Source organism: Streptopelia decaocto, assembly GCF_964273445.1.
Source record: "Streptopelia decaocto genome assembly, chromosome: 1".
In the NCBI taxonomy this organism is placed as follows: domain Eukaryota; kingdom Metazoa; phylum Chordata; class Aves; order Columbiformes; family Columbidae; genus Streptopelia; species Streptopelia decaocto.
In genome coordinates, this window is record NC_138663.1 from 32571114 (window position 1) to 32583194 (window position 12081).

The window sequence follows — 12081 nt, forward strand, 5'->3', positions numbered from 1 at the left end:
TGTTGTGCCTTCACAAGTGAGTGGTTTGACCATGTGTTATTACAGTTCATTGCATGCAGAGTTCTGAAATTAGGTTTATAAACTCAAGACACATACTAATGGTTTCAGTAGAAATGTGAATAGAGAGGTGAAAGTAAAAAGACAAGTGCCTTTTCCTGGAGGTGGGAGGGGATTCCTGAGTTTTCAATTACAGGAACATCCTGAAAGACAGAATCAATTTTTAAATTAGTCATTTCTAAAGCTGATTTAAAACCTTACTGTTCTAGGCAGGTAGAAGCATAGAGGGTGTTGGTCTCTTCTCCCAAGTAGCAAGTGATAGGACAAGAGGAAATGGCTTTAGTTTGCACCAGGGGAGGTTCAGAATATTAGGAGATATTTCTTCACGGAAAGGGTTGTGAAGCACTGGAACAGGCTGCCTAGGGAACTGGTTGAGTCACCATCCCTGGAGGTGTTTAAAAGACATATAGATGAGGTTCTTATGGATATGGTTTAGAAGTGGACTTTAAAGTGTTAGGTTAACAGTTGGATGCAATGATCTTAAAGGTCTTTCCAACCAAAATTATTCTATGATTCACGTGTAAGCTGAAAACACATTTAAACACTGTAATATAAGATACTGACTTTTGCTGAGCAGAGGGGTTGGAACTCAATGATCTTTAAGGTCCCAATCCAAACCATTCTATGATTCTGTAAGTAACTTCAGATGGTGCAAATGTATGACTTCATTGATTCTGCCTTTCTTGCAAACACCATATTCTCAGACAATGCCTTCGTGAGCAAGCTTTTTGGTGTAACACAGACAGATAAACATATGGAAGTGCTGAGAATCCTGTACCTACACAATATGCGGTTCAGTGACTTGACTTCGGGCTAAATATTTTGTAGGCTCCACCACAGAACACACCCATTTATAGGGTTTGAAGCTTTTCAAATGAACAACTTTTCATTTGGATCCTTGTTCCTCCATTTGGATGCAGAGAATGCTTGGCATGCAGCTGGAGTTCACTTTCTGGTTTCGTTTCCTCTAAAAGAAATCTAGATCTGAACCACTGGGCTGCAAGGCATGACTGCAGACTGAAAGAAAGGAAAGTGTTAATAGTTTCCCAGCTTCAGCTTTTATTATGGGCAGAAATTCTGCAAGAGAAAGGAAAAGAGGTTTGTGCTCATCGGCTGGGTGTAAGAGGTCAAATCACCAGCTGACAGGCACTGGCACTAAGGGAGGAGTTAATGGAGTTTTAATGAGTGAGCCGGGCCAATAATCACACAGCTACCTGGCTTCTGAACTGCCTTTATGATAGGAATGTAATTTTAAGCCATCTCATTCTGAAAGATCTCAAAAAATGTACATGCTTATTGAGGATAATACTAGTTGTCAAATTTGTAATGAATTAAAAGTAACAGGATTTCACAGATTAGAGAACATTTGCATCTTTCCCATTCAAATGCCCAATTATCTATCATCTGTGCTGAAAAACTCAACTGGCCATTGAACTTAAAACCTCTTTTGTTAGAAACAGAGTCAGAGACCTGTCTTCATTAGTATTAGCAGACTGCTTTACGGCTTATCAGAAAGAGATGGTAGCAATAGAAGTGCTTAGTAAAATGAGAGATAGCTAACACATCAGTCTTTGCTTTAAACTCAGATCAGTGCACAATGATTATCTTCTTTTCTAAATGTAGGGGCACAAATATTTGGATTATATAGATTATACATAGGGAGCTGAGTATTGCATTCATACAAAACTCTCTAAATTCAACTGCTCATGTAGGTAATCCTGCAAAATAGCTGCTAAGATTAAGAGAATGAATTACAAATAAATGCCTACTGAAATAAGGATGTTTACCATATAACACTCTAATAGCTAACCTGACCTTTCCCTAGTAAAACATTTCTACTATAGGAATTTAACCCATGGACACACATAATTAGCTCTTTCACCTCAAAGTTGCTGAAAGAATGATTTGCTTAAGAAGATTAGTCCTTTTAGTGCTCGATAGAAGTACTGACAAATGAGCCTAAAATGATTATAGGGGAACTCTTTAACACCATCTTCTGATCTTGCGTTTTAAAATAACGTGCCTTTCAGTCAAAACCCTTTTAATTAGGCCCTTTGTGTTTTTCCAAATCAAGGCTCAACTTTTAATACTTTTATGTATTCCAATCTTGTATGCGGTGAGATGGTTTTCAAGGCTATTTTGAGACACATTGAAGACGACCACAATGGTCTCTTTAAATGGAACTTCAATGCTAATTTATTTCTTCTGGTCATTGTAACTACATGCAGCTTCGTGCCTGCGCTGGAGCACTTTACCCTGTCAGTGGTGACAGGACAACTCTTTTTGAACTGTGCTCTACCAAAATGACTTGAGTTAAAAATAATTTTCCAGAAGAGGGATATTTTTAAGGAAGACAGAAGAGGTGATACTGAAAAGCAAAGACAGGAACAAAGCTGTCTCAGATAGGTGACGGATTTTGCAATCAGTTTGGCTGTATATGATAAACTTGCGGTGTAGAGTAAGCATTGTAATAGAGCAAGCATTGTAAGTTGCCTACAGTGGCTCTGTAGCTATTGTTTGCATGACATTCTATTTTCTCCTATAAAAACTAAGGGTCAAATTTTGAATTACGTACGCAGAATTACAAAGCAATCCTCTTATCTAAAGCAGTGAATTATCTGGATCATTCATTGCTACACAGTTTTGTAAAAGCATTGGAATCATGTGAATTATATTTCTACATTTGGATTTTTCCTACTCCTATAATTCTAGGTCTATTTATCAACCTTGGGAGTTTTATCTTACTCAGCTGTTAGCAACAACTGAAAGACTGATGCGAGAAACAGAATTCAGTTTATATTATTATTTCTCAGTAAAAATGAGTAGCGTTTTCCATTTTAGTTTTAAGTCATACTGCCATCTACAGATCGGATAAACACTTGCAATATTCTGTTTAGGATAACAGGCTAATAATCCGGGTTGAAAGAGGTCTCTGGTCTCTAGTCCAACTGCCTCCACAAAACAGGGTTGACCCTGAGCTCAAATCAGGTTGCTCAGAGCTTTATCCCATTGGGTCCAGGAAACATCCTCAGATGGAGACTGCGCAGCCTCTAGGCAGCCTGTTCCACTGCCTGACTGTCCTCAGGGGTGGAAAGTATTTCCTTTTAACCAATCTGGATCCCTCATTTCAATTTAAGCTCATTGTCTCTTGTTCTCCTGCCGTGCGCCACTATGAAAAGCCTGGCTCTATCTTCTTGCTAACCTCCCCATAGGTGCTGGGGAGCTGCTCTTGGTTCCTCCTCAAGCTTTCTCTTCTCCAGGCTGAAGAAGCCCAATTCCTTCAGCCTCTCCTCAAATGGCAAGCACTTTAGCCCTCAAATCATAGAATAGTGTGGGTTGGAAGGGACCTTGGGAGTTCATCTAGCCCACCCCCCCTGCAATGAGCAGGGACATCTGCAACTAGATCAGGTTGCTCATAGACTGGAATTCCTTCACTGAACTTGCTCCTGGTTTTTGATGTCTTTCTTGTGCTGGGGAACAAAACTAGATATACAAGTTAAATGTGGTCTAAAAAGTGCTGAAAAAATGAGACATAATCCCTTCCCTTGATGTACTGGCTTTGTCCCTGCTAACACATCCTAGGAGGCTGCTGGTCACCGTTGCTGCCAAGGCACAGGGCTGGTCCATGTTCAGCTGCCCACTGAGCCCCCAGGGCCATTCCCACAGAGCTGCTCCCCAGCCTGGCCTGCTCAGAGGTGCTTCCTTCCCAGAGGCAACGTGTTGTGTTGCGTTTGTCCTTACTGTGTGTCATAACATTCTCCTTGGCTGGTTCCTCCAGTGTGTCATGTCTAGGTTACCCAGAAGGGCAGTCTGATCCTCCAAAGGATCCATTTGTTCCCTTAATTTGGTGTCATCTGCAGACTGGATGAGGGTAAACTCCAACCCCTCCTCCAGGTCACTGATAAAGACATTAAACAGGATGGGCCCAAGAGAGACCCCGGTGGTACTTATTCCAGGTGGGGTATGGCCCATTAACCACCACTCTCTGAGCCTCATCATCCCATCACTTTTTCACCAATCTGGTTGTTTACCCATCCAGACCATAACGTCCTAACTTGGTTTCAAGGATATTGTCAGACAGTGCAAATGCTTTGTTAAAGTCAAGGTAAACAACATTTTCTGCTTTCGCCTTTTTCACAAATCCACTCATTTATCACAGTTAAAAGTTGTTTTTTTTTTTAATTAAGAAAAAAATATAAAAGGTTTTTTTTCCAGGGAAGTTCCATTAACTTTTTTTTTTTTTTTTTTTGCTACCAAAAGGCTTCACGGTAACAGGAATAGAGTTTGCATCCCGTAAACAATAAAAAAATGTTTTGGTTTTATTATAAATGGTTTTGCAGTTACGTTACTCACCTCATCTTACTTACCTAATTAGCACTAGGAGCCATGAACTACTTAATGCTGGAATTGTTAGCATTAATTTAAGTTGGAGGATTCATCAGATGCCTGATAAAGTACAAGATGACTTGTAATTGTTGACTCAGGACTTTTACTTTTTAACACTTAGGGCCTGAACACAATGTATTTAGTGAACCTCAGTATAGCATCTTTTCAGTTAGGTACTTGTAGGCTGCAAACTTGTAACATGATTGCTTGAACAGCATTTATAAATAATTTTTAAAAATATGGTTATGAGATAAGAGATACATTTGTTTGCTACAAACATTTTTTCCAGGATTTAACTTTGCAGGTTAGATGTCTATTCAAATATGAAATTCATGCTTGCTACCCATGGCTTCTTTAAGTTCCGTTAAACCTGCCTGGCATAACATGTGGTTCTACTCCAGTCCATTCAAGGGTTTGCATTTAGGGTTTGGAATGTTTTTGGAACATTCTAAAATATTTTGGTGGGGTTTTTTTCTAATCAGTATGAATCTCAGTCTACAAATTTTCCTGTCCCTGACTTGAATCTGTTATTCAGCCTTATTTTCTTTGCATTATATATAAAATATCACAATTTTATAATATTCCTGCAAATATTTCATTAAACAGAATCTTAAAAGTCACATTTCATTATTTCTCTCAGACAGACTGTTGCATAACATGAAGGATCAAGGTCAAATGATATATGAAGAGAGACTTTTGATTCACTTAAGTGGTTGTCTTCATTCTCGATTCCTTTTTCACTACCTTCCAAAAAATATGACAGACTCTGAACACTTTTCACAATGAGTCTGTAGCATCCAGGTATATTCAGCTGTAATGGAGACACTCTGAATTTGCACGTCTGCAGCTCATCCTTAGAAAGCCTTTCATGGTACCACTGCCCAACTTTATTACTGGGATACTTGATACTGTGTCCCACCATTGGAAGAACCACCTTCAAAGAAAAAAAAATAAAACAACAAACATATGTGAAACAAAGCCCACCAATTCCCTTTTAAATAAATGAAATTACAATTTTAAATCTGCCTAAATCTTGTGGTTTGGGGCCTGAATTAGTAAAACAGCAGATTCTCTTGTGAAATAAAGCTGTGCAAGGCAGGTATATTGGATATAATTAAAGCAGAAAAAATAATCAATGCATTATGATTCCTAAAACAAATTAGAAATATACTAACATGAATTTTCTTGCTTCTTGGGAAAGACAAAACAATAAAGACACTAAGTTGTCTATGTAAGACTTCACAGACATGCATTCTGAACCTTCAAAAATTAGAACATCGACGGCTCTTGAATGTTTTTCCCAATAGACTGAAAACAATTTCAAAGTATTTACATTCAGCTTCAAGATAAATATTGTCATAATGCAAATGACACTGTACTTCTTTTCATCACAAAGTAAATATTCTTTCCTCCTGTTTGTTATGACAGTGGAAATGAGTTCATATGTGTTTTCTTTAATGTGCATTCTGGCAAGGAAGAAGACCATACCAGTTAACTTAATCATATTATTTTTAAAACAAAAAATTTTAATAAAATAAAGAGATCAACAACTCAGAATTTTTCATACAGACTTACTTGGTTTATAGAGTATTTGTTGTCTGACTCTTCTGAAGCAGTGACTACATGAACCTGAAAACACATTTAAGAATAATTTTTTCTTTTTAATAAAACGTATACTCTATTTTAGGAATTATGCACTGTTCTCCCAGACTCATAAAAGATTCTAAAGTTATTTGACTACCATGAGGACAATAATCTATTTCAGGTATGAAAAAAAGAAGAGATGTTTAAGATAAAATATTCTGTTTTCTGGTAAATGCCGTTGCATTAAATATTTACTGATGCTAGCTACCACTAATCAGCAAACTATCACTCCAAACTCATTTTCTTTGAGTTTGAAGTTAACTGTGCCAATGCAATCTTGTGCTACCTCAGCAAATGCATAGATACTAAGAAAAATGTTTTATATTAAATAGGAATATTTCTATATTAAACTCAATAACTCAATACTGAATTTGATAACTCTGCTTTTCATTTTATTTGATCTACTTGTTTTATTAACATTTACTTTCAAAAATATTGTTGAAGAAAAATCACAATGGAAACAGAAGCTACTCTACAGGGACTGGAGGTTATTCAGTAACTTTCAAGTGCTCTTGCTTTCGAATTTGTAAATGTTCACTCGAAAGAAATGAGCTGCATTTTATCTCTGCACACCCCGGTTTATTATCCAGTAAAATACTGCAAAATTCTATGCTTTACCTGATGATCAGGACAAAAATAGAATCATAGAATCATTTAGGTTGGAAAAGGCCTTTAAGATTATAGAGTCCAACCACCAACCTAATACTGCTATGTCCACCCCTAAACCATGTCCCAAAGTGCAACATCGACACATCTTTTAAACACCTCCAGGGATGGCGACTCAACCACTTCCCTGGGCAGCCTGTTCCAATGCCTGACAATCCTTTCTGTGAATAAATTTTTCCTAATATCCAATCTAAACTTCCCCTGGTGCAACTTGAGGCTGTTTCCTCTTGTCCTATCACTTACTACCTGGCAGAAGAGACTCAATTGCTTCCACCAGAAGAAAAAGGTATGCTAGCCCTGAACAAAGAGATGGCTTCAGAACAGACTTCTTCATGTGGAGACCTGGGACCAGAGACTCCACTGCTGGGTTCTGCTCACTGGCCCACCCATGCCTTCATGCACAACACCCAGGCTGTGCCGTGGGCGAGCAGTAGCGCTCCCTTTTCCTTCACTCCTTTCCCAAGAAGACTGCTGCATTTTCTGAACAACTGCTAACCATTCAGACCCACTGTCAATCTGTTTTAATTGCCTGCGTAAGTGAAACCGTGCTAAACTGCTTTGAGTGTGCAGCTACAATGAGATTACCAGTTCAGCCTGAGGCCACCTTTCACCAAGGGCTTGCACTCTTTCATACCTATACAATGGGAAGGTCTGACCTGGAGAGCAAGCCTCAGATCTAACCTGTGTGATAACACAGGCACACCTGGTTAGATCCAAAGGACAGCATTATATACCATGCAGGCTAAATTTTTATGTAAATCAATTCTGACATTCTGTTTCTTCTTCTCACCTGAATAAAATGAACAATTAGAACAGATAAAAGCTGCTAATATAAATCTAGCTTATATGTCTACTTATAGTAAACCAAAAAAAGCTACCTCAATTTTGTCACTTTTGTCACTCATATTAAATATTTTAATGAATGAACCAAAATAAAAGCGTTACAGTATGTCTGAGTATGTATTCAAGTGCATGAAGCTATTTTTATTTTCTACAAGAACTATTTTGTGAAGACTCACCTTGTCATTCAGGGAAACGCTTTCATCATCTTCATTTGGCAAGACAAGATCACCCTCAACAACTTCTGTACCATAAATCTTCAGCCGATATGATGCTGCTTCATTCCAAATTTTACTGCAATAAGCATGGACATAGAATATGCGCATGGAATGAGGAATATTGAGCCATCCTTTGGTACAGCCTTCATGATTTACACCATAGCGATTTAAGGCTCGTAGCAACATCTTCTCTCTCACTTTAAATTCTGGCAGCATCATGAGTGTGCCCTTTGCATCTTCTGATATAAACAAAAATAACCATATAAGTAATCCCTGATTTTTCAAGTACTACCTGTCACGAAAAAATACACTTAAGATGAAATAATCAGGTAGTTGCCAGTCTAACCTCTTCATGCTGACTTTTAGGTTATTATTCCCTTTCCTTCAATGTGTCATGTTAGACAAGTTTAATCTTACACTGTCTATCAAGTCTTACACAAAACTTACTTAATCACTGCTGAGGTTTTTTTTTAGATCAGGTAACTGAAAGTAAAAAACAAGCTATAAAAGAGCATTAAGCCTCTGCTTCACATCATTTGAGAACATGTATTTCACAGTGGGTAAAAACCACATCTTTATTTTAAAGGTACGAATTGCATTGGCCACTGGGAAGTCTGAGTCTGCACCAAGATGAAAATACATTTGATCAGATTTGAACTACATTATATAAATATTGCATATTCATAATTTTACGGTTTACATATCTTCTCATTACAAGTGATTATCTGACAAAGCCTTTCGCGTAGTCTTTTACCTTTTGCTCTTGGGAAAAGGCAAGCAGCTGTTTTCAGGGCCCACATGAATGTCTTTCCATGCATCATATAGCAATGTACAGCACAGAATGACTAATCTTATGGTTTTTGTGAAATTAAACAGGTATGTGTCTTGTGAAGCCATATATCATATCTGTTCTGTCAATCTACAGTGATAAGCAGGCTAATAGATGTGGAATATTTTAAAAGAAAAAAATATATTTGAAGCCAAGAGCAATTTCAATTTTTAGCTTTGGAGAGAAAGTTAAGTTGAATGATAAAAACAATAAGTACAACGAAGAGAGAATTTTACTCGGCACATTTCTGAGTTTAGCATATCTTTTTTTAAATTTTAGTTCAAGTCAGAAAAAAGGTAGATCACAGGAAAGCATGGAAGAGATACATAATTAAAGAGATGTAAAAGAAAAGCTCAAAGGTGCAAAAACCAACAGCCAAGATTATTATAGAAATCTCAGAAAATTAGATGCTGATGTGTGTTAAGTGCTGAGTATGAGGTGGGTACCTCTTTCCTGTACATTTTCTTTATTAGGAAGGAGAAGTTTATGTTCCAAAAGCAGACAGATGGAAGGAGGCTAAAACTCCTTTGATAAAATTATTTTAGCCTTTTACAGCATTATACTATTCAGCAGTTTTTTATACTGTCTTGCACCTGACGTACATTAGTTTTCCACTATTTTGCACATTTAGGTCCTCATGCTTACCTAATTTTTAACTGTGGAGCTCCACCAAGTTCTGTGGAATAAGTAAGTGGTATAAAGCAGCAACAAAATAAAAAGTATCTCTCTGTGCAGCAACACCTTATTCCCTCATAATATTGACCCTGAATAAATATATAGATAATGTAACTAGACATACCAGTTTGAAGAAAGTATCTTTTTGCATTGTTTACAGGGTCATCGGTATCTTCAGGTGTGAAGAACAATTTCACTGCTTTCACCTTTAAAGAACAATATATATATTTTATTTATTTATTTATTTTCATTTAAATACAACTATTTGTCAACTAATCAGACAATCGTGCATCCAATTCTGTGTTAACATATTCTGGAAGCCCTCAAAATTGCATCAGCTCTTTAAAGTCAAAGTCATATTCTCCCTTTCACAGGAGATGCCTTGAACAGCAAACCACTGTGGCCATGTTCCTTCTCAGGCTAAAGAAAGAAGACTAAAGACAGAAGACGGCTTTCAAAGCTCTATTAGAAATCAGTCACTCTTCCTGAACATCCAGTTAGAACTCCTCCGCTTTGTAATGCCATTGTTCTATCCTGAACGCGAAGGCTCCTTCTTTCCCTCCTGCATATTTCAAGCAAAATTTAGATTGAACACTTTCCACCAGTCTCACACACAAAGACAACAATCTTTCTTTTTTGTACTGATCTGTATTAGGTTAGATGACACTGTGACAGGGAAAACACTACATTAACCTCTGCTACTTGCAACACCAGTGGAGCCACAAAAATTGCTAGCACTTGTACCAACCTGTGACATCTAGCTCTTGTCCCCCTCTGTACTGGACTGTGCAAGCACATACTGGCACAGTTTTAATATAAGCAGTAGTTCCTACATGTTTTAAATTAAAAAGTAACTGAGTTAAGAATCAGTTAGAAGAAAAGGATACTCAAGTAATCATTTGACTTTGTAGCGTCTGATTCTGTTTTAGACCTGTGCCAAGTACTATCCCATAGACATTGAAAAGTATGAGACTCTTATCTTATGAATTATTATTTATGAAATAAGCTCTCCTTAGCTTACATGGGAGCAATCACTCAGAACTAGGAGTTTCGGAAAGTAGCCAAGGAATAATAGAAAGCAGCAATCTCTGCTATATTGCAGATACATTATTGGTGAATTGAAAAAGAAAATCCTTTCATATGATCCCATGTAAGATCTTGCGACATTTTTAAGCATATAGACCCCCAGCAGGATAAAAAGGCTGCAAGTTAGGAGGCAATCAGGACCATGAATAAATATTGTATAAAGATTGCTTCATTTTAGTGTTCAAACCCTGTAAGAATGCAGCCACTTTCCTGCCAAGTGGCATAATGATGATCACAATCACATACCAATCATAGACAGAAAAATCACTTCCAGAAATATTTACAGCTGCACATGCTGTTTAAAAGAGGCTTTTTGTTTCAGTGTCAAGATCTTCATGCTTATATAGCTTTAAAAACTGATCTGGCAATTACTTACAGCACACATACGGACTTATCTCACAAATGAAATTGTTCACGGGGAAGGTCAACTCTAGCACTAGACATTGCAACAGTAACGTGAAATTAACTTGACAGTAACCACTTAAATTACAAAATTAAAATACCATTTTTTCATTCAGTAAAGCCAATCCTATTTGGTCTGTCTGAACATTTTGTCCCTGTCCAAATCGCTGAGGTCCATAGTAATTAACGAAACCTTTTGTCTAGAATGATAAAGAATAAATATGTTAAAAGCATGACAGTAGCAGGTAGAATTAGTAAGACTAAGTGCACAACACACATACACCGACATTTAAATCAAAAATGCATAGAAACTGTTTTTTTAATCTCAAGTAACACGTAACAAATTCCTAACTCATGATTTATTACTTTATTTTACCATGTAATTTAGAAACATCTAAGAAAACAATCAAGTTCTATCATCACCTTCACTTTCATAAAAAAATAGGTAAATGAAACAAAATTATTTCTATATAGCTATATACAACTACAGCTCAAGTCAAAGTAATCGAGCTTTTTATATGCACCAAATTATTAAATCTCTATTCAAGTAAATGCTCCATAGCACACATAATGAACTGCAACCACTGCACATTTTTCTTAAAAATACTAATCTTTTTCCACGTGAGATCATTTGTAGTATTATTATTAAAATAGTAAAGACCAAGAGTGAGCACTTCTTCTAACTGGGATTTTAAGTCTGATGAGTTCTAGGTCACATGTGGGCAGTAAAATAACAGCCATGTGACCCAATGAGAACAACCTTTTATAGAAAATAATAAGTATGCATGGAGTAGACAAGCAAAAAACATACAGTATTTGGTTTGGAAATGGTGATTCAGTTCAATTTATATAACCTTGCTCTCATACACAATTGTTTTCATGGAAGATAAGAAATGCTCATTTTGGATTAACACACCTGGTGGTTTAGTCATTCATCATCTGACCAGTAAGCTAAATCAAATAAAGCAAGACACACAATCATAGGAATTTGTGTTCATTTTCCAAACAGCAAAACAAACAAAAAAAAAAAGTCACATGGCACAGAGAGAGAAAAACATTAAAGTACCAGCTGAAGGATTTTTTCAAAATAAAATTGATTTCCAAATTACATGTAATGTATTTTCCTTTTGCATGTTGGGTAGCTTTCATTCAAGTCTTTATTCCTGGATTAATCATGTTAAACTGATTTGTATCATGGTTATTACTTAGGGAAAGAAAATGGCTCCTGTACAGAACACCTAAAGATTTCCTTTCCATGATTTGCTTTTACTTTTCACA

At 36.8% G+C, this 12081-nt stretch overlaps 1 protein-coding gene across 3 annotated transcripts in view; it reads right to left on the reverse strand.

The window, feature by feature from the left end:
• The window catches only part of PUS7L (pseudouridine synthase 7 like), a 16684-nt gene continuing 4603 nt past the window's right edge, over positions 1 to 12081 (reverse strand). For 2 of the 3 annotated variants that reach the window (XM_082056306.1, XM_082056305.1), the window contains exons 5-9: positions 10905 to 11003; positions 9440 to 9521; positions 7773 to 8050; positions 6019 to 6072; positions 2889 to 5377 (exon numbers count right to left, since the gene is read on the reverse strand). In XM_082056306.1, the coding sequence (XP_081912432.1) occupies positions 5054 to 5377; positions 6019 to 6072; positions 7773 to 8050; positions 9440 to 9521; positions 10905 to 11003 (837 nt within the window). In that variant the 3' untranslated portion in view covers positions 2889 to 5053. Of the gene's footprint in view, positions 201 to 2888; positions 5378 to 6018; positions 6073 to 7772; positions 8051 to 9439; positions 9522 to 10904; positions 11004 to 12081 lie in introns of those variants that run through there. The other variant, XM_082056307.1, reaches the window with a different exon arrangement.